The sequence below is a fragment of the Hypomesus nipponensis genome, chromosome 2 (genome assembly GCF_054491055.1).
Source record: "Hypomesus nipponensis isolate SF chromosome 2, ASM5449105v1, whole genome shotgun sequence".
NCBI lineage: Eukaryota > Metazoa > Chordata > Actinopteri > Osmeriformes > Osmeridae > Hypomesus > Hypomesus nipponensis.
The window spans coordinates 14,166,701-14,191,667 of record NC_140362.1 but is presented as its reverse complement, the minus strand read 5'-3'; the positions used below and the strand labels follow the sequence as shown (position 1 = coordinate 14,191,667).

The following is a 24,967-nucleotide window of genomic DNA, read 5'->3' as shown; positions in this document are numbered from 1 at the left end:
CATTAGCCCTGCTCTAATTATCTGTAGAGCTGATGGCTTTCTGACAGGCCTTAACGATTAATGCTGACAAATTCAGTAGGGTGTCAGGTCCGGCGAAGCCTTGATCTAATCAGCTTGATATTATACAGTCCCTATAGCCTCCAGTGCTGCCTCAACTCAATTTGCCTGTGCAGGTGACAAATGGACTTTGCTGGCTGACTAATCATGTCAGAGGATCCGGGTCGGTTAATGACCTGGCTAATCCACTACTTTTAACCGGGGGTACCAAGGCCTGGCACAGGCGGGCGGGCAAGCTGGGATCGGGCGGCTGGCGAGCCTGTGACCTGCTGGTGAGTGCCCGTGTTGGGTTTCCGCCTCTGCCGGTACAAAGGTTAGAACCACGTTACCGGGCAGCGTTGGTACCGGTGTCAGTTAGAAGCGATAGGACGGACGCGTCAGGTTAGGTTTGAAGCGGAAATCACTAGAACGTTAGACTTAAAATAAATTATTCAGGTACAGAACCTTTTTTTTTTAGATTGGATTTTCAAGGTATAATCGTGTGTGTTTATATATTTATAAAGGTATAATTGGGTGTGTTTATATATGCATAAAGCTTTATAAAAAAATCATACACTCCTGGATACGTTCGGTGAAATTAATTAAATCTAAAAAATAAAACCCTTTAATTGTTGAGCCTTTTCATTTAAAGTTTTATGTACTTCTAAGTATTATATTAATTAACAATATAAACATTTTGAACTCCACACGTGTACGTGTTTTTATACTCCGTTGCCATCTATATACGTGACTAGTTCAGGGGTAGTGTACTATTGTGTTAGTTTGATTAGTCAGGGATGAAAATGTGTGTGTGTGTTTATAGTTAACAGTGATGGCGACGTGTGTGCGTGTAGTAAACCTGGATGAAAAGTTGTGTCACCTGGTAGTAAATATGGAAAATAATAACAAATATATATATATATGTATATACAACCATTCATCATGATGTTGTACAATAGTAAAGTGTCTGTCACACGGGATAGGGCCCAGAGCCTGTTAAAATAGTGGTTAATGTGTGTGTGTGTGTGTGTATGAAAGTGTGTCTTCTCTGTTGATTTCACGGATCTCTGCCAATGCGTCAGTACCATTATACACTCATCCTCCAAAACACCCCCAGGTCAGGTCTTCCGGAAGGTTCTGGTCAGATCACGGAGGAGTGCGTTGTGAGCGGGGGAATCGCGCACTTCTCTGGGATTAATGGTTAAGCAGGCCCGAGGTAGCTAAGATTACACAGCGACCTTTGTGCTTCTCCGGCACGATGCTGTTATGTGATATTCTGCCTTCGAAATAATCAGGAGGCCCAGATTTGCGTGGCACTCTATAAATCTGAGGCCTAAGGATCGCCGTCTCACACACCGCCGCCCCTCGCTCCCTCCCTCTCTGCTCGTTTCTCTCTCTGTCCCTCTGTACTCCCACTGCTAGGGTAACCGCTCTCAGTGTGTGGTAGTTTGCATTCCCATTGACATCGGAATCACAGTCGTTTTAAAAAGTGCATAGTCGATTAGGGTGTGTTTGTGTGTTGGCACTATGTTGTAATGTTATTTATAGAATATATGCCTCTGATATGTGTTGTTGTGTGCGCCCCACCCCTGCACCCTCCCCCCTTTTTTGGGGGGGACCTGCTTTCAGATTGTGAGAGGCCAGTACAGTCTTACCCTATTGACAGTTTTCTTGGACTTCATACATCGCATTCCTCTCTATCCCCGTCGCACGCACACACACACACACACACACACACACACACACACACACACACACACACACACACACACACACACACCCACAGTGGAACACCAAGTAGTGTTTTAATGTGTGTGTGTCCCAGGCAGCCAGCCTCTTCTCTCGTTTGTAGAGGTTACCTAATTGGGACGACAGCGAGTCGTTAGCAGGTGGCATCGATCGCCAGGCCAACCCCCCAGAACCGCGCTTACGTCTGCATCGGGGGAAGGGTCAAAGGTCAAACATGTTCGCTCTGCGCTTAATGACCACGGTCATCCAGCCCCCCCCCATGCGCGTGCGAGCGTGTTAGTGTTTGTAAGTTTGTGCAAGTGCGCACTTTAGGCACAGCCAAACGCGCGCCATATAGTCTATTAAGCCTATTAAGTCATTTGGTATGAGCGGGGAGTAGGTCATTTGGACGGTAATGTTTCGCCGCGATAGGAGTCATTTTCCGACGCGGACCGTCTGAAGATATGATTCCACATCATGGACTGTCTTTCTCTCCCCTGCATCTATGCAGGGCCTCTGTGCAAAGCTGCCCCGCAGGCGTACTGCTGCCATCAGTGGTGCAGACCCCCCCCCCCCCCCCCCCCCCCTGCACCATCCATACACCCCCCCCCCTCTGCACCACACACAATTTGTATGAACTATAAACATGGTCACGCTTACAGTAGAAAAATGGGTGAATCACAAACTGGCACTCGCCGACACACACACACACACCTTTTAAGTGCAGCTAGCATGTCACAGTGGGAGGTCATACTGGGACTGGCTAAGCATGATGGGAAATCATATCATTAAAGCGGCCAGATGTGCTTGGTTGCTCGGCAGCACACAGTAAAGCTGGACACACCAGGGAGAGGTAGAGCTCTGGGGAGAGAGAGAGAGAGAGAGAGAGAGAGAGAGAGAGAGAGAGAGAGAGAGAGAGAGAGAGAGAGAGAGAGAGAGAGAGAGAGAGAGAGAGAGAGAGAGAGAGAGAGAGAGAGGGAGGGAGGGAGGGAGGGAGGGAGGGAGGGAGGGAGGGAGGGAGGGAGGGAGGGAGGGAGGGAGGGAGGGAGGGAGGGAGGGAGGGAGGGGGAGGGAGGGAGGGAGGGAGGGAGGGGAGAGGGAGAGGGAGAGGGAGAGGGAGAGGGAGAGGGAGAGGGAGAGCTCCAATCCTGGCAGACAGGGATGAAACTAACGAGTGGACAACACCGCCATATAGCCATACTCTATATGCTTTCTATACTTTTTTAAATTGATTTTTATCTTTGTTTGATACAATTGCTTAATACTTATAATGTTAGCATTATAGCATTGCTAGCATTGTCTGTTAAACTGATTTGTAAGACTAGGTATAGGTATAATAGGTATGATAATGTGTTTGTTTTTTTAAACAGGAATTATTTCACTTAATCCTTTTTTTCTTGAACAAACGGGTGTAGTGTATGCGTGTTTGTAATTATACATCCCAAAGCACGTTTAGATCAGTGGAAATGTATTTGCGTCTGCAAAAAAGACTTTGGAGAAGATTGCAGTTATGTACTTTGAGAATCAAAGTCCTGTAACATTTACGAGTGGGAAAAACGATATCCCAAATTCAGTTAAGTGAAGTGGTTGTCTGGTAGCCAGCTTCTCCAGGGGAGCAGAGCCTGGGCCGAGGGAAGCCCAAGTGGAGATTGAACACGGTACTCGCATCCATAAAAGATGAGCAATTACAGAATATTTTGTCTAATAAGTATTTGAATTCCTGAGCGCGGAAAAACATGCAGCTTTACCCGCGTCTTACATCAGGGAAGGGGGGGGGGGGGGCTGGGGAGCAGTGGAGAAGAGGGAAGGAGGAGGGGTTGTGGGGGCACTTTGATGGCAACAAACAAACAGACAGACAGACAAACGAGTGTGGGGCCTGAAATGGAGTAGGAGGAGAGAGGGAGAGAGAGAGGGAGGGTACCAAGGGACCAGTGCACACTCCTCCCTCCTCTCTCCCTTTCATACATTCCTCTCATCTCCCTCTTTCACACACCCCCTCCCCCCGTCCTCCCCTCGGTTCTCTCTCTCTCTCTCTTCCCATCTTCCCCTCCTTCACACTCTCCCTGTTCTCTCCTAAACATGACTTACATGCCCTCCTCCAGTCTGTCTATCTCTGCTCTGCCTCTCGGTTGAACGAGAGAGAGAGAGCCCAGAACAGCCTGCTCAGGAGCGAAAGAGAAAAGGAAGAGAGGGGAGGAGGGAGGGAGGGAGGGAGGAGAGCGAGAGGTGGGCCCCCTGGCTGTTTTTAGGACGATGATGGGGGGTTGAACAGACCGAGGAACTGGTGTTCTTCCAAGCACTTTCTGCCGCCATTACCCTGACAGGTGTCAATTAAGAATTACTGTCTGGCCTAGTGGACGCAAGGAAGAGAGGGGGAGGTTGTGGTGGACGGAGAGAGGCTCAGAGTGAAAGGGTGGAGGTGGAGTGGAAGGAGGGAGGGCGGGAGACCGTAATACCCCCCTACTCTGTTGCCCAGCTGTCTGGTGAAACAAACCCCTCTTTAGCCCTGTCCCCATCATTAGCCGCTAGCTGCTAGCTATTAGCCTTTAGCTCAGTGAACACCCAGGAACTGCACTGGGCAGATGGATGCACCGGCTCTCTTGTTATCTGGTCGCTGTGTCAGGTATCAGGTTCCTGATTGGTTCATGGTCACACCTGGAGGGAGATGGGGAAGCCCCGAGCACACTCAGTCAGTCTGTCAGAGGTGTGTGTGTGTGTGTGTGCGCGCGAGACATCAGTCCACCATAAAGAAACAAACCTGCCTCCCCATGTGCTTCTTGACAACTTTCCTTCCCTCCATCCCTCCTCTCGCTTTCTCTCTCCTTCTCTGGTTTTGCTCCCTCTCTCTGTGTCCCTCTCGCTTCGCCCTCCCGCCCTGCCTCCCGCTATATCTCTCTCTGTGTCCCTCTCGCTTCGCCCTCCCGCCCTGCCTCCCGCGATATCTCTCTCTTCCTCTCCCCCGCTGTTGGAGGCCTGCTGATGACCTGTCTCATTGGAAAGTGGGGACTTCAGTTAAATGAGTGAGAAAATGAGCAGTTGTCATTGCAACGTTTCCTTCCGGACCCTTCCGGATCAGCCTACACACACACACACACAGGCGCGCGCGCGCAAACACACAGACACACTCAAGCACATGCACATACCAACGGCTCTCCGTAAGGTCATCTACACTCAGACACACCGGCAGGCCTGGCGAGCCCACACACACACACACACACACACACACACACACACACACAGCAGACAGGCCTCTCTCAGCTCAGCTCTCTGGGTTAGCGTGGGAGAGTGGGCCTCACAGCTCCTCCTACGTCCCCTCGACTGCCCTCTGCTAGCAGGGTGGGAAGATCGCCGCGAAACAGAGCGCCGCGTGCATCCGCCTTAACGCGCTCGGACCCCTTCCACCGCAGCGACGGACGGCGGTTCGAGGATGTCCGCGCGGTGTTTCTGAGGAGGAGGAGGAGCCAGCCAGGTGTGTGTGTTTTCTGGCGTCGGAACGGTCGGGAATATGCAGTTCCCCTCGTTTGCATAGCCGCTCAGGAGTTACTTTTAGATTTTCCTCCCTAGAAATCATTTGCCACAGAAAATAACTGGAACAGATCCTATCAGTGTTGTTTTACCGCCGCCTCGTATTTGCATATCTCTCGTTTCATATACCGCGGCACCCTCCCCATCCTCTCTGCAGAACCTCCTCTCTCCCCTCGCCTGTTCCCTCCCTCCCTCTTTCCCTCTCTCTCTTTCTCTCCGTCTCTACTGTACTTCTATCTCCCTATGCCTCCCTCTCCCTCAATCCGGAACCAGAATGTTTGAAGGCTATTATCAGACCTGAGAAAATGCCTTCTTTATGCAAATCAGCTGAGCTCTCTTATCGCAGTAAACCTCCCTAACGTACGTGTGTGTGTGTGTGTGTGATCAGGGTAAACGTTGTTTGGGACGGAGAGGGAGGGAGGGAGGGGGAACTGTACATACAGAGAGATGGATGGAGGGATTAAATATTAACCGGATGCGGCTGACTTAAGGCGGTGTTTTACATAGCGAGACCCATCGGCCTGGATGGGGAGCATTGATCCTTTGCCCCAGCGCCTTTACCCGATTGGCTGCCGCCGTTAATTTTTCACCATCATCTTCTGCCAGACCAGGCAGGAGAGAGAGAGGGAGAGCGATTTAAACCCCCTCCCCCCTACACACACACACATATACACACACACACACACACTCACATACACACACACACACACACACACATAGTCTTAAAGGCCCAGGTGAGATGGATGATAGCAATTTGAGGTTTTGTTTGTGCGTGTGATCATGGAGATTGTTTTTAGTATTACTGTGCCATAACCATCCTGATGATGAATTGAGGTGAGCAAACACACACACACACACACACATCCTTGGCACAATATATTCGGCTAACATAAAGTGTTCAAAAGACAAACAAAAACAGGCGGTCAGTCTGTGGCTGCATCGTGTTGGGGCTTCTTGGCCATTATAAGAACCCCTTGACACGTGTGCCAGAACAGGATGTCAGTACTTTAGCTGCATGTAGGGGATGGTAGCTAGCTCCTAGCGGCTAGATTACATTATATGGAATAGCACAGGTTAGCTCCAACCCACTATCTCCCTTTAGCTGTTAGCTAAAGTTGTTATCTAGTGGCCGTTATCTCCTACATTTGGCTCACTCTTATGGGCTAGCGGTTAGCAGCTAGGACCATGCAGCTAGCAGCCCTGCAGCCTCTGGAGAGAGAGAGGTCAGACATGGCCCCCTGTCATCACTCAACCCTAATCATTGCTTGTTCTCCCTCCCTCCCTCCCGCCCTCCTCGGCAGACCCCTCTGCTTCTGTCTCCCCCTCCCGCTCTCCCTCCCCCCCACAGGGCACATCTGACAGGGTCGTCCTGAGGTCATGACCCTCAGGTGGCCTGCTGAGAGACTTGCAGACTAGTCCTCTATTTGCTCTCTCTCTCTCTCTCTCTCTCTCTCTCTCTCTCTCTCTCTCACTGTTTCTCTCTATTCTCAACTCACTCCCTTTGCTAATCCCCGATGGTCGAGTCGACTCACTATTTTCTGAATCCAGGTGTCCACATTGTGTTCAGTTCAGTTTGTTTTCTTTAGAACTGCCCAGACTGAGTGTAAAATGAAGGAGTCGTGCTTCACAGCCATGGGGCTGTGACACCGTGGGCCCAGGGAAGATGACCAGCTGTACTTCCTGGGGATGGGGCTGTGATCCCGTGGAGATGGGGCGGGGCCTGTCTGTCACCCCGGAGTTGGTCTGTCCGTTACTAACCTGCTGATAACAGGGCAGCTGTTTCGAGGAGGTGGGAGGTGGGAGGCGGGGAGGCGGGGGAGGTAGGAGGGAGAGAGAGATAAAGAAAGGTAGCTGGGTGAAGTCATGGGAGGGGAGAGAGGAGGCATGTGTGGGGGGGAGGGAAGGAGGGTTAGAGCGAGAGAAATCGCGAGGGAGGTCTCTGTAGTCTCACTCACACATTCCTGTGTGGGAGGGGCTTAGAGTGGAGGGGTCAATGGGGTGCTCTGATAGGCTAATCTTACAGGAAGAGGGGGGCAGAACTCCTCTCTTGGGGCCTTATTATTGGCTGGCCTTGCTTGCTCTGTGAAATGTCAACTCGTTGCTTCACTGTTCTCACGTTTTTTTCCGTTGCTCTCCCTTAAAACGACTTTGAGGTTGATTGTGTAGTGGAGCTGGTTTTGAGATGTTTTCTGTGTGTGTGTATGTGTGTGTGTGTCGTCTCTCTCAGTTCCTGTGGGATTGTGTTTTTTCACTGTTGTGTTCTTGTCCTCCACAAAGTCACATGGATGACAGATGAGCCTGTGACACACACACGCGCACACACACACACACACACTCTTGCCATCCTGCACAACCGGAATCAGTGGGTCCTCTAAGTTCACTCTTTGTTTACCTCTCTTCTATATCATAAATCTGTTGCTCACCTCAACCTGCCAGTGCCCTTCCTCAGGTTACTGCTCCACACACCAGCAGAACAGCTGCGTCATTGTGTACGTCTTTGTGTGTGTGTGTGTGTGTGTTTGTGTGTGTGTGTTTGAGAACCGACCAGCCACAACCTGGCTGCACGCATGCCTGTCTAGCTTAGCGATAGAGGAAGGGGGGAGGACGAGGGGAGCGAGAAGAGAGGAAGGGGGGAGGGGAGCGTGGGCTGGGGTGGGGGAGATGGGAGACTTACTGGAGCAGAGGAAACCTAAATCCTCATATGAAAAGGACATGCACTCGGGCCAAAGAGAGAGAGTGAGAGAGAGAGAGCGAGGGAGAGAGAGCAGGAGAAAAGAGGGCGCGGGGAGAGGGAAGAAGGGATAGATCGAGTGAGTGAGTGAGTCAGAGAGGGAGAGAGAGTGTGTGTGTGTGTGAGAGAGAGAAAAGAGGAAAAAAGTTGATTTCCTTTTTCAGCAGGACCATATATCAAGGGGCCTCCCAGCTGTGGTGTGACAGGCTGACAGAATGACATGTGTCATTTATCAAAGGGGCCAGGCTGGGGGCCTTGGGAGGCATGGGCCCAAGAGCCTGGGAGAGCTCATTCCAACGCCCCCCCCCCCTTCCTCTCCTCGCTTCCCCTGCCCGCCCCCGCCGTTCACTCTCCCTCCTCTCTGTCCTCCTCTCCACCTCTCTTTCACACTCTCCAACACACGCTCGCTCTCTTTTTCTCTCCATGTTTCTCACCACTTTTTCGCTCGCTCCGCCTCTCTCTCTCTTTCTCTCTCTCTCCCTTCGTCGCTCTCTTCGCTCGCCTCGGCTGGTGCCAAAAAAAGGTCTAGTTATGTTTTCTGTCTCCCCAGCATTAATGCTGCACTCAAACAGAGCCTCTGCCCTCAGCTATGTGTATGTGTGTGTGTGTGTGTATGTGTGCGTCTGTGTGTGTCTAAAACACATCCAGGGTCTGATGTTTGATTTGACTGTTTATTTGGTGTACTGGTTGTTGTTTTGTTGGTCCTGTTTTTTTTTTACCAAGCGTCTTGGTACGGACGGCTCCTGTGCGGTCTTACGCTCGGCGAGTTAACCCCGCCGTGAGCGGTCCTCACCGGCTCCTGCTCGCTCGTTTCCTGACCACGGCGGGGGGATCCCAGCGCGTGGGCGGGGCCAGAGACGAGCTGTAGGTGCGGCCAACGAGTGGCGCTCAGATGCTACTGCTGCCATGGCTTCCAAACATCTTCAGCCTACCAAATCAGAGTTCGGATACATTTGTTTGGGGTTGCCAGGCAACTGTCTCATCGTACTGTCAGACGCGGAGCAGTTTATCATCTGCGATCACCAGATATCCGCCCGGTTAGCACTGTGGGATTCATAGAGCAGGATTCAACCATAGTTGTGTATCAAACCGGGACCTGATATGTTAAATTATTAAAGCCCATCTCAGGCCAATCGAGAGATGGAGAGAGGCTGAGGACGAGAAAGGATGGCTAGAGAGAGACCGGGAGGGAGTGAGTGCGGGAGAGAGAAAGAGACCAGCGTGAGATTCTTCCGAGGTGTCGTCTGATGGTGTATCCCTTCTCGTCTTTGTGTGTCTGGTGAAAGAGATGGTCTATCATTAGGAGGAGATTCACTCTGGTGTCACTGGAGGCGACCTCAGTCCAAGGTCGTGCATAGTTCACATGCGCGTGTACACACGTCCACGCGCGCGCACCAACACACTCGGCTTTGCCACTTGGGCTAGCAAAGAAAATGCCATTCAAAGAGTGACAAGGTTTAGAAAGCTTTAGTAATAGCTGTTAGTTGTGTGCTCTCTCTCTGTCTCTCTCTCTGTATCTGTCTCTCTCTCCCTCCCCCCCTCTCTGTTTCTCAGTAAAGGCAGACGGTAACAGTTCTTTTCATGTGTTTTCATTTATTTTCGCAGCCAGATGTGAGCTGACAGACATCACTCACCCTCCCCCCCTCCCCCTCTCCCCCCCCCCCTCCCCCCAGGAGGTCAGAGCTACCGACAAAGTTACAGAAGATGGATAATAGCCGGGAACAGAGAATGCGGATATCAGAGTTATGGAGTGATTTATGTTGTGTTTATTCAATATTTAAAAGCGGGAGCAGCGCTGGTGGGATCTCCCAGACATTCCAGCCTGAACGGACAATGGCCTGGAGGTTTCACATATTAGAGACAGGGTGTGTGTGTGTGTGTGTGTGTTTGGATCTGGGTGAAGGGATCCTTTTTCAGAGACTTGATTTACGGCCTCATTACGACACTGTGCCCCCTCCCCTTCCTTTGTGCCCCCCCCCCACACTCTCTCCCTCCCTCTCTCTCTCTCTCTCTCTCTCTCTCTCTGTCTCTCTCTCTCTCTCTCTCTCTCTCTCTCTCTCTTTGTTTCTCACTCTTTATGGCCGCTCACTTTCACGCGCTGGTGCAGTCTTCAGGACGGCCTATAAACTCGCGGAGCACTCTTGAGCGTGTACGCACGCGCAAGCCAAACGGCGCGTGAGTAACTCCCTTCACCTGCACTTTCCCCTTAAATAGTTTGACTCCATTTGACGCCAACCCCCTCCCCCCCCCGCAACACACACACCGCACACCAAAGACCAGGAAGTGTGAATTGTCACGTCCATGGCGTTCAACCCCGCCCCCCCCCCCCCCTCTCAACACCCACAACCCTTCCTCCGTCAGCGCTATCAGCCGGGCGACTCATGCAGAAAGGTAGCGCGGGCGGGGGCGGGGCAGGTAATCGGCGGACCGCCACCGTCAGCCGTCCCCTCGGTGATGGAAACCCGCTCTAACTATGAGATTAAGAGCTGCCAGTGACTGATGCTATTAGTCAGATAGGCTGCGGGCCTGACTATCTTATTGGATGGATTAGGGTGGGGGGAGTGGGGGGGGGGGGGGTGGGGGGGGGGGTTGATGCGCAGGCAGACAGACAGGCAGCCTGGGAGACGCGGGGCATCTCACACACTCTGGGATGACAACGTCTGTCTCCGCTTAGTTCCTCCAGACAAGTTGGCAGACAGCTGATGGCAGGGAAACGGGCTTAGGAAGTGGGTGTGTCTGTGTGCGTTTGCGTGTGTGTTTGACAGGGAGAGCCAGAGAAAGTTCTGAAATGGCAGCGAGTGTGTGTGTGTGTGTGTGTGTGTGTGTGTGGAGGCGATTGTGCCTAAAAGACAGTTGCAGACTAACATGAGTGACTTATCGAGGAATGTCTACCTCCAGAGCTCACCTCTGTTCGTTTCCTGCTGATATGCCGCTCCAACACTGCTCCGTCTCACCCTGACCCGGGGGAAAGTGTCTGTGTGTGTGAGGGTGTGATAAAACTCGCCAGGTGACTACGCAACTGTCGAAGACACACACACGCACGCATAAATGTAGAGGGTGAAGAAGAGGCAAAGGGTGGTGTTGATCTTCAGTGCAGGACTGACAGCTTAGCAGCAGACTTTAAGACTTTGGTAAACTCATGCTCTTCTCGTGCTCTTCCAACCTCCTTCCCTCCCCTCAGCCTCCAACTTCTCCTCAACCTCTAACCTTCTCTTACCCTCCAGCCTCCCCTCCAGCCTACCCTCACCCTCCAACTTCTCCTCAACCTCTAACCTTCTCTTACCCTCCAGACCCCTAACACCCTCCCCCCCTCCACGACTTTTGGACTGCACCGTATCCCCCCCCCCCCCCCCCCCCCCCCGATGCCATGGGTTTTGGTCTACTCCATCTGGCCTCAGATTGGCTCGTTCCGAGTGGAGAGGTGAATGTCTGACTGACAAGCGCCTCTGCTGGGAGGGCGGGGCCTAGGGTGTCGGATTACCGCGGAAAGGCTGCTGCTGTGTGTGTGTGTGTGTGTGTGTGTGGGAGAGAGAGAGAGACTGAGGGAAAGAAAGAGAGGGATGAGGAAGGGGGATCTTTGCTCATCAAGGTGCATTAGAGCATGCATGACCAGCTCCAACCCTCTTTATTCCTCATCCTATTCAGTCTCTCCGTTCTCCCAGTTCTGTCTCTCTCGCTCGCTCGATCCCTCCCTCCCCCTCTCTCCTTCTCTCCCTCCACATAATCTGTCCCTCGCCACAGCTTCTCTTTCTCTCTCTTTTCCTCTCTTTCTTTGTCTCCCTCTCTTTCTCTCTCTCTCTCTCTCTCTCTCTCTCTCTCTCTCTCTCTCTCTCTCTCTCTCTCTCTCTCTCATCTTTCTCTCTCTCTCTCTCTCTCTCTCTCTCTCTCTCTCTCTCTCTCTCTCTCTCTCTCTCTCTCTCTCTCTCTCTCTCTCTCTCTCTCTGTCTCCTGGGGTAATTATCCATTGTCGGGGTCATCTATCAGGCTGGCCGTTGCTAGGCAATGGAGGCAGCTGCGGCTGGCTGTTGTCTGGGTTGCACTTTTGTCTTATACAGGTTTTTGTTTAGTGTGTGTGTGTGTGTGAGGGGGGTGTCCTCAGGTGAAGTTATCCTGAAGTGCTGACCCTGACATGTGGATTTAAAAGTGCAGGTGCAAGATAGAAGGGGGGGGGGGGTGGGCAGTGGAGGTTGACAAGGGGCAGGTGGAACATGAGAGACATGTTTAAAAGGGAGGGGTGGGGGCACAGCTTAAGAAGCACAGGTGTGTGTGTGTGTGTGTGTGTGGTTCAGCTACACGAAGGAGCTGTAGAGAGGATTTATGTGCAGATTGAAGTTTGAGGGGAGCTGGGAGGCAAGAAATGGAGCAGAGGATGGGAGGAGGGGAGGGGAAGGGAGGCACGCTGCTCTGGCAGGTGAAGACATGGTGGTTTCGTCTCGTCTCTCTCTCTCTCTCTCTCTCCTGTCTAACAGATAACCCTGTGGTGCTGGCCACACCCCGAGGGCTTCAGGCCGGGCCTCCAATAATAGACATGTTGATGTGTGTGAGAGACGGATGGGATTGAGGATGTGAAACAGACAGGTGTGTGTGTGTATTTGTGTGTGTGTGTGTGTGTGTGTGTGTGAAGAGAGAAAGTGTTAGTTTGAACCACAGACGACACGATCCTTACCTGCTGAACCACATCCACCCCCACACCTCTGGTCTTTCTCTCATCCCCGGGGGCCTAATGACAGCCAGCCCGCCAGCCATTCAGCCAGCAACCAGCCAGCCTGGAAGTGTTTGTGTGCAGGTAGGGGGTGCGTATTAGGAACACCTCTCCATTAGGCTGTAATCAGCTGTGTGCTAACGAGCTAACCTGCTCTCTCAAGACCGGAGGCCTCTGCCGTAATTAGCTCAGCTATTAGAGAGAGAGGCTGGGAGGGGTGACTTTGACCTCAAGTATCACTCCTTTCCTCCTCCCTCTCTCTCTCTCTCTCTCTCTCTCTCTCTCTCTCTCTCTCTCTCTCTCTCTCTCTGTCTGTGTCACGGTCACCGTGGACAGCAGCCCACCAATCAATTTTTACACCCTCCGCTTATTGTTTTAGGTCAGGGAAACACACGCGCACACACAGCAACTTAAACCATAACAGCAATAACACAACTCGGAGACAGCATGGGATGCGTGTTCACCACTTTTCAACCACCCACCCTGGAATTCGCAATGTTCTTTTAATGCCCCCTAACCCCCCCTCCCACACACACACACACACACACACACACACACACATACACAACAAGCATCCTCACTGAGCACCCCTCTCTCTCTTTCCTCAATGCAACGTGTTTACTCTGCTGCCGTGGGACGGAGGCAGAGATAATTACAGGAGTGTGTGTGAATTTATGGTTTAATTACCCAGACCTGGTCGTTGTGGGGAGGCCTCGCTAGCTGATGGACTTAATTAATTAATTCCATTCCATACAGTGCTGTTGGAACCACGCGTTGTGTGTTTATGTGTGTGACATATATACATACATGTGTCACGTAAGTGTGTGTGTCACATTAGTGTGTGTGTCACATTAGTGTGTGTGTGTGTGTGTGTGTGTACACACGCCCGCAGTAGCCTGCTCCGTGTGAGAATGAAAATAAAAGCTAGATGGATAGATGAATTGCCATCGATCTCTGCTGGTTCACTGTATTGATCCTCCAGCATACTTCTGGCTGGATGTACTACAGCAAGAACACGCACTCTTTGAACGCACACCCTTTGAACACACGGTCTGAACACACACTCTTTGAACACACGGCCTGAACACACACACACACACACACACACACACATGAGCACATGTGTACATGTGCTCCTGGGCTGGAACTTGAGCACACTTGCCTGCCCTCCTGGGGCAGATGTGAGTGGGTGTTTTTTTGGTGTGTGTAGGTTTGTATGTGTTTAGCTTTGTGTGTGTGTGTGTGTGTGTGTAGGTGTGTGTTCTGGAGAGTGATCTTGGCTGCGGCCCATAAGCTGTTTCTCTGAACTGATCTTTAGGTTTGGTATAAATAGACCCGGCCCTAAAAATAAACCAGAAGCACCCCACACACATACACACACACACACACACTTCACACACACACACACCTACACGCACACATCCCCACACCCAAATGTCTCACCTCACACACACACACTGCTTCTAGATATCCCACATATCTGTAAGGACTGTTGGAGGTTTACTGGCACCCAGTGTTACACAGGGACTTTGTATTTACATGCATATTGACCTGCACTTACTCAGTTACATATTTGACCCCTGACCCCTGAGAATTGCTAGGGAGCTGGTGGGGTCAGACAGCCTTGGCTGCGTGCCACTGACCTGCCAGCAAGTACCTCTCTCTCTCTCTCTCTCTCTCTCTCTCTCTCTCTCTCTCTCTCTCTCTCTCTCTCTCTCTCTCAGAGAGAGAGAGAGTTTGTGTGAAGGTGCAGCAGTTATTTCAGACTCTGTTGGAGATTGTCCTGCCATATGTTGTTGCTTCATTCTGAGAGCAGAAAATCCTTGGATCCCTAGTAAAGGAAACGGTGTCATCGAATTACTGTGGTATTACCATCAGTATTAGACACATCACTGAATGTCTAGGTCTAGAGGATCCCATTGGTCAAGTTGAAATCGTGTGGCTGCGTAAGGTCTGAGGGCCCCAACGCGCAGCTCGTCCGTGAGGCAGGGCCCCAGCTCGCAGCTTGTCCGTGAGGCAGGGCCCCAGCGCGCAGCTCGTCCATGGGGCCTCTGTTGGCTTGGCCGGGGCTCTCTCCAATCAGCCGCTCCAGAGGAACACATCCCAGCAAGCACGGCGGCGGGCAGCATTAGCATAATTGGCTTTTCTACATGACGGGACAGAGGAAACGATAATGTCACTTTATTTACCGCCCTCGCGCCCCGCAGCCAGAGACATCACCCCGTCTTCCTCCCCCCACTTCACTTAACCCCCCCCTCCCCTCTCCCCCCCCCCTCCAATCTCATCTCGCTCCTTCTCTCTCTCTCCTGGTCTGCCGCCTGTCTCGTTCACCCGTGGCGTGCAGGTCAACCAATGGCGTTTTGATCAGCTGCTGTCTGAAGCCATTGTTGCTGAGAGGCATGGAGCAGACAGAGCAGAGAGGACTCACTGGGTGGGGGGGGGGGGGTAGAAGAAGACTGCCACTTCCTGCATTCCTCTCCTCTTCCCTCCTCTCCTGTCTTCCTCGCCTCTCCCAGTCTAAATCAGTTGAGTGAAGGGCCCCAGTATTGGACATTAGTGCTGTAAATGACCGTGGTGATTGCCCCCTCTTCCCGAAATCACATCAAATAAATAAAGAGATGTGTGTAAATAAATGGGAGGAGGAGGCCAGGAGCTGCTGGAACAGCTGACTGATCTCATTCCCATCTCTTTCTCTCTCTGTCTCTCCATCTGTCCGTCTCTCTTTCTCTCTCTCTCCCTCTCTCTCCTTCATTGCGTCTCTGCTATCTGGTTTGTTTAGCTTTGACAGCAGCCAAATGGTGAGGGCGCGCCAGCCTGAGAAGGGCTGCATTGATTTAACCACCAGCGCCCTCCCAACCCCACAGCCTCCCAACCCCACAGCCTCCCAACCCCACAGCCTCCCAACCCCACAGCCTCCCAACCCCACAGCCTCCCAACCCCTCAGCCTCCCAACCCCTCAGCCTCCCAACCCCTCCTTCTCACCCTCCTACCCTCTCAGCCTCCCATCCTCTCACTCTCCCAGCCTCTCACTCTTCCAGCCTCCCGGCCTCTCACCCTCCTAGACTATCATTCTTCCAGCCTCTCAACCTCCCATCCTCTAACCCAAGCAGCTTCTCAGCCTTGCAGCCTCTTACTTAGCCTTCCAGCGTCTGAGCCTCGGCTGGCGGGTGAGTGCATGTGAGCTGGCTGCCTACTTGACTGGCTTGTTGTGGCTGATGTGCTTGCAGTGGCTGTGTGGCTGCTGCGATTGGCCGGTCGCTCAGACTGACTTGTTGGTGGCTCTGCGTGTGGCTGGCTGCTGGTGGTGGTGTTTGTGTGTGTGTGATGGGTGCCGTTAGTGACAGCGAGCCCAGCCCCGCGCGTCGCCTGTCTCCTTGACGACGGTGCCGCCGCGGACCAGATGTGACAGGAGCCGCGGCGCCCGCGCAGATGGCCCTGCCCACAACCATCAGACGCTCGTCGCACTCAACCGCCAGGGACGGGACGCCTCTCCTCCGCACGCCGGTCCCCTTCGTCACGTCACCCCGCATGCGTGCGTCTGGGCTCAAGGACGAGAGGAGGGGGATGGAGGAGGGGGAAGAACGAAAGAGGCCATATGGTCACCCGTCACATCTCGGCTCCTCCTCTCTGATTGGTCACTTCCAGAGTGGTTGCATAGATCGCCGACCCCGTGGCCGGGCCTGGGTCTGCGGTCCTCGTCGTCCGATTGTTTATTAATGTCTGCCGATGGTCTTCTCATGTCTGGCCAGAGGTTTGTCTTGTCAGCCCTCTTGTGCTACACATGTTCTCCTCTTTGTCTGCGCCACTCGGATTCTGCTCGCCCTCTCTCTTTTTAGTTGTTTCCATGACAACGTGAGAGGATAGGCATTGATTGACAGGAATCGTCTAAGGGTTCTCTCGCCCTCGTCAGACCTCCCCCCCCCGCCCCCCCCCCGTGGATGAGACCTGCATTTTGTCATTCACACTGCACATATTTTTTGTTCATTTTCCTCCTCACCCAAACCCCCCCCCACCCCCGCCCTTTTTTCCCCCCTCCCTTCCTGGTGATTTGTGTGTCTGCCGCAGGGCAGAGTCTGGGCTCTGGCTCTTGTGATGTGGACGTTGTGATTCTCATGAGGGCACACTGTGACTGATCAGGAGCTGTTGGAGAACGAATGGACAGGCACGCCGTCTGGATCTCTGCTCCCTCCACTCCACTCCTCTCTTCTGTCCTCTCTTCCTCTCCCTTCCTCTCCTCTCTTCCGTCCTCTCTCCGGTCTCCTCCCAAGCAGCAGAGTAAACGGTTCAGCTCCAAGAGGGAAGGTAGCTGTAGCCTATATAATACTAATCTGCTGCGGTGGGGATTTTCAGAGTTTTAGTGACTGTCTTCATGTGTGTGTCAGTTGGATTGAAGCGCAGCCAGGTTCCTCTCTGAAATCCTGTCAAGAGCCGTGAAACCGGGCGTGTGTGCGCGCGTGCGTGTGTTTGTTGGGAAACAGAGGGCCAGGGATGGTAACTGTGTCGAGATAGGCCTTTTAGACCAGAGATATGGCCTCTGTGATCAAAGCCCGTGTGAACACAAAACGTCATGCAATGCATAGACACACGTGCACCCGCACACTGTGCTGCTTTCCTCACACATACTGTGCTTGCACGTATGTACTGACACACACACACACACACATACTCACAGACTCTGCTCCTCGTGCAGCTGCTTGCCCCCCCTTCCCCTCCCCCCTTCGTGCCAGTGTACATCTATCAGGTATTATGTCCACTCAGATTAGGATGTGACAGGTTAGCGTGCTGTTTGAAGCCGACAGCACATCTGTTTAGTCAGGAGAGACTGATACTGGCATCTAGGACACACATCTCCCCATGCGGGAGAGAGATAAAGGAGAGAACTGAGGGGGCCGTCTCTCCTGTCTCCCTCCCTGCCTCCTTCTCCTCCCTCTCCCTCTTCTATCTGTTTTCCACTCTCCCTCTCTCTCTCTCTCTCTCTCTCTCTCTCTCTCTCTCTCCCTCCCTCTCTTTCTCTCTGTCTGCCTCACTGTTCTATTCTCTTCCCTAGTCTTTGCACATTTCTTTTGATCATCTGTATTATTTCGGTTCCTCTTCTCGTCCCTCCACTCCTCTGTCTTGCCCTCTGATCCTTGGGTCTGTTGTTCTCTGATATCGGTGGTGGGTAGCAGAGTGACCTTAAGAGCAGGAGGAAGATGCTGCCTCCAAATGTCTCTGTTATGTTCCTCTCACTGCTGATCTGTTGCGTAACTCCACCATGTGAATGACTGAAGTCAAGTTCTGTGTGTGTGTGTGTGGGTGGGAGAGTGCAGGAGCGGGGGGTTAAGCAGCTGGGTAACAAGGTTGTGCGTTTTTCCGTTGGAACAGCAGGCCTGTGTAGAGGGACAGGGAAGGAATATGGAGGAAAAACTGACAAATGTCAAAAACGCGCTGATTTACTCTACATCTCTGGGACATATTTTTCCACACAGACTCGCAAAAACATTTACAGACACACACACATGCGCGCACCAAAGCAAGCCCATATTTTCTGTAAAGGAGTATTTATCACAGGCTGGTTTGTCAGTGGTCCTGTTAAGAGTGCTATAAATCTTTTATTTCATTTTACTGACCTCTTTTTCTCCCCTCCCCCCCTCTATCCTTCTCTGCAGCTTATGCTGGGGAAGAGGAGTTTAAGGCGGGCTCTGTCGAGGAGGAGCACCTGCAGGACGACGGCCTCTCATTGGACGGCCAAGACACAGAGTTCCCCTACAATGAGGAGGAGGAGGATGGAGGAAGGCTTCCTGCCAGCTTCCAGGACTCTCCCCTCAGCAACGGCACCAACCCAGACGCAGGTTATGGCTCCCCACTCAGCGACGCCAGCGACCGGCTCACGGACTTCCGCAGCAGCTCGTCCAGGGACGGCCAGGAGCGCGAGGAGGTGCCCCTGGTCCCGCGGCTGGAGAACGGCCTCTCTCTGAGGGACAGCCTGGCTCAGATGAAAGCCGTCTATGCAAACCTGATCTCAGATGCCTCCTGGTCCAGTATCGCCATGGACATCATGAAGGCCAAGCCGACCTCCGCCTCTGGCAACGCCACCAACCCCAACCCCACTACCACCTCCTCCATCTCCGCGTCCACCCCCTCTACCCTTCAGACCAGCGAGGGGAGCCATGCTAGCAGCCACCTTCACCACCATCACAACGGCAGGAGCAGCAGCAGCAGCACCAACCACACAAGCAGCGGTGGTACCAGTGCTAACGTCACCACGGCTAGCTCAGTTAGCGCCAACACTGGCACTAGCAGCAGCAGTGGAGGGGCAATGGGGGGTAGTGGTGCCAATAACGGTGGTGGAGTGGCCTACGACTGGCACCAAGCAGCCCTGGCCAAGACCTTCCAGCAGAACCCCTACCACCTCCTCCCAGAGCCCAGTCTGTTCAGCACCGTGCAGCTGTACCGCCAGAACAACAAGCTGTACGGCTCGGTCTTCACCGGAGCCAGCAAGTTCCGCTGTAAGGACTGCAGCGGCGCCTACGATACTCTGGTGGGCCTGACGGTCCACATGAATGAGACAGGCCACTACCGGGACGACAACAAGGACAAAGAGGAGGACCGGGGCAAGCGCTGGTCCAAGCCCCGCAAGCGCTCGCTGATGGAGATGGAGGGGAAGGAGGACGCGCAGAAGGTTCTGAAGTGTATGTACTGCGGACACTCCTTCGAGTCTCTCCAGGACCTGAGCGTCCATATGATCAAGACCAAGCATTACCAGAAAGTGCCTCTCAAAGAACCTGTGCCAGCCTTGGCCACCAAACTGCTGCCCTCTTCCAAAAAGCGAGCCCTCCAGGACTCCCTTGTGTCTCCATGCTCCCCAGATTCAGCCCCCGGAATGGGAGGGAACATGTCCATGTTGGGGGACTCTGGGGGAAAGGACCCCAAGGCCCCTGCCAACCCCTATGTCACCCCCAACAACCGCTATGGCTACCAGAACGGTGCCAGCTACACCTGGCAGTTTGAGGCCCGCAAGGCTCAGATCCTGAAGTGCATGGAATGCGGGAGCTCCCACGATACCTTGCAGCAGTTGACGGCTCACATGATGGTGACAGGCCACTTCCTGAAGGTCACCAACTCTGCCTCTAAGAAGGGGAAGCAGCTGGTGTTTGACCCAGTGGTTGAGGAAAAGTTCCAGTCCATTCCTCTACCCCCCACCACTACCCGTCTCCCAGTCCCCATCCCCAGCCTTAAGTCCCAGCCTGTATCCCCAGCCCTCTCCTCCGGCTCAGAGGAGAAGAGGGAACCTGAGGAAGAGGTCAGGATGGAGCTGGGCGAACCAGTGGAGAAGAAGATCAAAGAGGAGAAGGAGGACTCAGATGGGTCCAAGTCTGAGACCACATCATACAAGTACCTGACTGAGGAAGATCTGGAGGAGGCTCCTAAGGGAGGCCTGGACATTCTCAAGTCCCTGGAGAACACGGTGTCCAGCGCCATCAGCAAGGCCCAGACTGGCACCCCGACTTGGGGGGGATATCCCAGCATCCACGCTGCCTACCAGCTCCATGGCTCAGTAAAGGCCTCCACAGTGTTGCCCCCTACAGTCCAGAGCCTGCATATGCAGCCTGTGCACAGCAGCAGCCTTCGTGGCGGCCTGGGTACCGACACTAGCTCCTTCATCCACTCCCCCCACAGCCCCACCTCCTCTCCTCCCCTCAGGAGTAACGTGTCGGCCATGGAGGAGTTGGTGGAGAAGATGACTGGCAAGGCCGCCTCTGTGAAGAAGGAGAAGGAGGAGAAGACGGTGAGTCTGGAGCGTTGCAGACCTCCTTCCTCCCTCAAATCCCCCTCTCCTGTCTTGAGGGAGCAGAGGGAACGTCTGCCGTCTCCCAATGCCCTGAGCGTGAGCAAGCCCCTAGCCAGGAATTGCAGTCCAGGCAGTTTTGCAGACGTGGAGCTCGTATGCAAGAAGGAGCCCAAAGAGACCCCTCTGGATGGAAACAACCACGCTAAGAACGGGACGGAGTCTCGCCAGTCGCCTGTCACCAACGGCAACAGCTTGGGCATTATCACCGATCACTCACCAGAGCGGCCTTTCGTCAACCCCCTCAGCGCGCTGCAGTCAATCATGAACACCCACCTGGGAAAGGCCTCCAAGCCTGTCAGCCCAGCTGGAGACCCCCTGGCCATGCTCTACAAGATCAGCAACAGCATGATGGACAAGCCTGCCTTCCACCAACCTCAGGCCAAGCACGCCGAACCAATCAACCGCTTCTTCTACGAGAGCAACGACCAGCCCATAGACCTGAGGAAGTCCAAAACCTCCTCCAACTCCAACAACAACAACAACAGTAACAGCAGTGGCAGCAGCAGTGTCGTCAACGGCAACAAACCTATCATGTCCCTCCCCGACTCCTTGTCCTCTCCTCTGAGGGAGAACGCTCTGATGGACATCTCGGACATGGTGAAGAATCTGACCGGCCGACTGACGCCCAAGTCCTCGACCCCTTCCTCTGTCTCAGAGAAGTCCGACGCGGACGGCAGCGCGTTCGAGGATGCCCTGGAGGACCTGTCGCCGGTCCAGAAGAGGAAAGGTCGCCAGTCCAACTGGAACCCCCAGCACCTCCTCATCCTCCAGGCCCAGTTTGCGTCCAGCCTGAGGGAGACCCCCGAGGGCCGCTACGCTATGACGGACCTGGGCCCCCAGGAGAGGGTGCACATCTGTAAGTTTACTGGCCTCTCCATGACAACTATTTCACACTGGCTGGCCAACGTCAAGTACCAGCTGAGGCGGAGTGGTGGAACCAAGTTCCTGAAAAACCTGGATTCCTGCCAGCCGGTCTTCTTGTGCAGCGAGTGCGCCTCCCAGTTCAGGACTCCGTCCTCCTACATCGCCCACCTGGAGTCTCACCTGGGCTTCAGCCTCAAAGACCTGTCCAAGCTGTCTGCCGAGCACCTGCGGGAACAGCAGGCCGTCTCCAAGGTGATCTCAGACAAACTGACGTTAGGCAGCTGCCTGGCGGGACTGACCGCTCCGGAGGACGAAACAGGTTCAGTGTACCAGTGCAGGCTCTGTAATCGGACATTCGTCAGCAAACATGCGGTCAAGCTGCACCTCAGCAAGACCCACGGCAAATCTCCAGAGGACCACCTGGTGTTTGTCACAGCTCTGGAGAAGATGGAGAAAGTGTAAGATAGTTCTTGGGGATGTGAGACAAAGAAAGATAAACTGACAGATTGACTGAGCGCTATGGAACTGACCAGATTTTCATTGCACTAAAATAACGTTCACAGTTACTGCACTGGGCCGAACTGAGCCGCCAGAAATCAGTCTTATTATTTTGTTTTTGTTGTGATACTGCCTGACTGGACCATGTCTTTTCATGTTGTTTTGTTTTGCCAAGCTTTTTTAACACTTATTTTGTATTGTATTTATATGGTATTTGTCTGAACTGTGCATGTAGTTTTGTGATTCAAGGTTAAACACAAGAATTTAATCTTTTCATGGCAAAAAATATGACTACTGCTTCAATAGTGACAAAGGTGGTGACTGAAAAATAAAATTGGAGAAAAGACAGCTGTACAATACTTGATATGAAGAAGGTGAAAAATTATTGTATACATCAAAAGAATGGAAGAATCTTATGAGAAACTGAAGTAGCACCTTACTGAAAATATCAGAATTTTATTTGTGAAGAAAACTCTCTTCATTTGTCAAAATCAAATTAATTTTTAAGATCAAGGATTATATATATTTTCCTCTTCTCATCACTACAACATTTTTATATATGGCCTGTTCAGAAACTTGTCTGTATATTAATTTGTTCGGAAAAAGAAAAATCATGTTAACCATCATGTAAACATTGGGGATAATTAAAATGCTGCTTGTGGTAACAAGTCAATCAGTGGAAATGGCCGTACAGTATGCAAGTTCGCTCTGAAACATTTTTTTTCTTGATGTGAAGTATCACCTTATAGCAATTTTGGAATTGTTTGGTTTGTTACAACTTTCTCTTTCTAAATTGTGCCGCTACGAATTAATCCATTAAAACAAGAGTCCATTACACGTTAATGGTTACTGGTGAAATGACAACACTCCATAAGACATATCTTACCATTTGAAACAGCTCTACATTCTTTGTACTTAAAGGTGTGTGCATTCTTTAACTTTTATATTGTCATTTTATATACAAAATAATAAAAATAAAACTAATTGTGTACATAGATATATACTGTAGCTACAAAATGTCTTTTTTTTAAAGAAAATACAAATTTAGCTTCTTTGGCTTGGTTTACAGAAATTATTTGAATTATACTTGCATCCAATTCGATGCATGATATGGTGTGAAAAATTAATAAGCGATGCACAATGACTATACATTTCAATGTTTTATCAATGATAATTGTAAAAAATCTTTTTAGCACCAGATAGTTTGTTTCATTTTGTTTTGTTCTTTCTCAAATTGTAAAATAAACCCCAAAGCAGTTCTTGTTAAAAGTCATGTGGCTGTGGTTGTGATTTCCTTTCACATTGAGGTGTGCGTGCGCACACACACACATACACAGTAGGATGCAAATAGATTTAATGGGTAATCAACCCTACCCTTTCCCATAAATTCCTTATGACAAGTAAAAAATGTGATCGTAAACCACACACTACCTGTTATTTCCCCCTTTCACAAAGCTCGAAGAAATGGTAGGCTTTGATTTGACTCTGAATATACACTTGCTATATCAGAACAGAACAGGCTTGCAGTGTAAAACCTTCATCCACCTTTGTGTAAGACAGAGCCTGAAGACTGATCGTCACATCCAGATGATGATGATGATGATGATGATGAGGACTCTGATAAGCTGTAAGGGGTGTCTATTGTGGTGTAAGCCACATGGCTGGCTTGTGACTGGCCGTTAGAGGGCTCCTATGTGAATGGAACTCTGTTGTTCTAATGAAGGACATCTTCCCGGAACACAGTCAGACGGCTGTCTGTACTCTTTCATGCAGGGAACTGACAGATCACCCAGAGCTAGGCTACACACATACACACACACACACACACACACACACATACACAGTATGTGCATTCATGCTCAATGTGACACATGCACACCTCAGATAATACAAATAAATTGTGAGTGTTTTCGACCCACATTCACCGTTATGTATTCCACTGACACATAATGTCAGTGGAACTATGGTACTTTTAATTTACCTCCTTGCCACACCCTGTCCGACCAAGAAATGTAAATAGGAATATCAGATGACCTTTGCCTGACCCCTCCCCCAGAGGTGAAACAGACACAGGTTAGAGCTCTGTGTCCTATCAGCCCCCCTGAGGCAACCCCCCCCCCCATCCCCCCCCTGCCACCCCCCCCCCCTGCCACCCCCCCCCCCCCCATTCCTTCCCCCCACCCGGTCTCATCTCTTACCATCTCTCAGCTCTCTGGGGTCCTTATACATGTAGCACCAGACTCTCCGACTCTCACTTCGCAGTCATGACACCATTCCTCTGCCTCCCGCAAGATGACTTTTACAGAATAGGTTCTGAGACACACACACACGCACACACATAGCCAGGTACATTGGCATGAGTGTTTGTGTATAATTACAGACAGTCTCGTGGAGACAGCTACATGCATCCTGGGACAAAAGACGCTAGTCGAGGCCAGATTAGGGAGCTCGGAGATGCCTCTTAATGCAGCACACACACCAGCACAAGCACACACATGCGCACAAGCAAACACACCAAACACACAAGCACACACACACACAAGCAGACACACACAGACACACACACGGTATATCCGTAGATCTGCTGTAATGCCGCTGGTGCTAAAAGTATAAAACAAACGCAAACCAGCAGATAAACACCCAACACTACAGGAGCAGATAGTGTTTGGCATCACACAGGAGAACACAACACCTTGCTGAGCTAACACCCCCTCGGCTCAGCCCCGCAGTGTTGCTCATCCTCTGTCTGTTAGAGCCTGAGCCCACGGAGTCTCTGCCTCCGCTTTGTCACAGAGCGGCACGCCGGCTCCTCGGCGTATTCTATGTAAATTACACGGCATAATCGCCACGCGGCGCACAATGGCGGTTCCCGGGGTGCCGACTGTAACGGAGCGGGGCTGATAAACGGCAGCGGCCCCGGACAGATTTGCATAGCCTTTGTGTGGCGGTGGTGGTGGGGGAGGAGGTGGGGGAGAGAAACGTGAGCGCTGTGGATCGGTGGGGGGATTTCCTGCAGGTTCGTTGGAAGCAAACGCCCGCTTCCTCCTCCCAG

The 24,967-nt window shown here is 52.0% G+C and overlaps 1 protein-coding gene across 5 annotated transcripts in view; it reads left to right on the top strand.

Annotated features, from left to right (window-relative positions):
* The window catches only part of LOC146300931 (teashirt homolog 1-like), a 28,702-nt gene extending 5,514 nt beyond the window's left edge, over positions 1-23,188 (top strand). For 4 of the 5 annotated variants that reach the window (XM_084707652.1, XM_084707644.1, XM_084707669.1 and 1 more), the window contains one exon: positions 18,371-23,188. In XM_084707652.1, the coding sequence (XP_084563778.1) occupies positions 18,371-21,879 (3,509 nt within the window). In that variant the 3' untranslated portion in view covers positions 21,880-23,188. Of the gene's footprint in view, positions 1-16,770; positions 17,025-18,370 lie in introns of those variants that run through there. The other variant, XM_084707637.1, reaches the window with a different exon arrangement.
* The last annotated feature ends 1,779 nt before the right edge of the window (positions 23,189-24,967 follow it).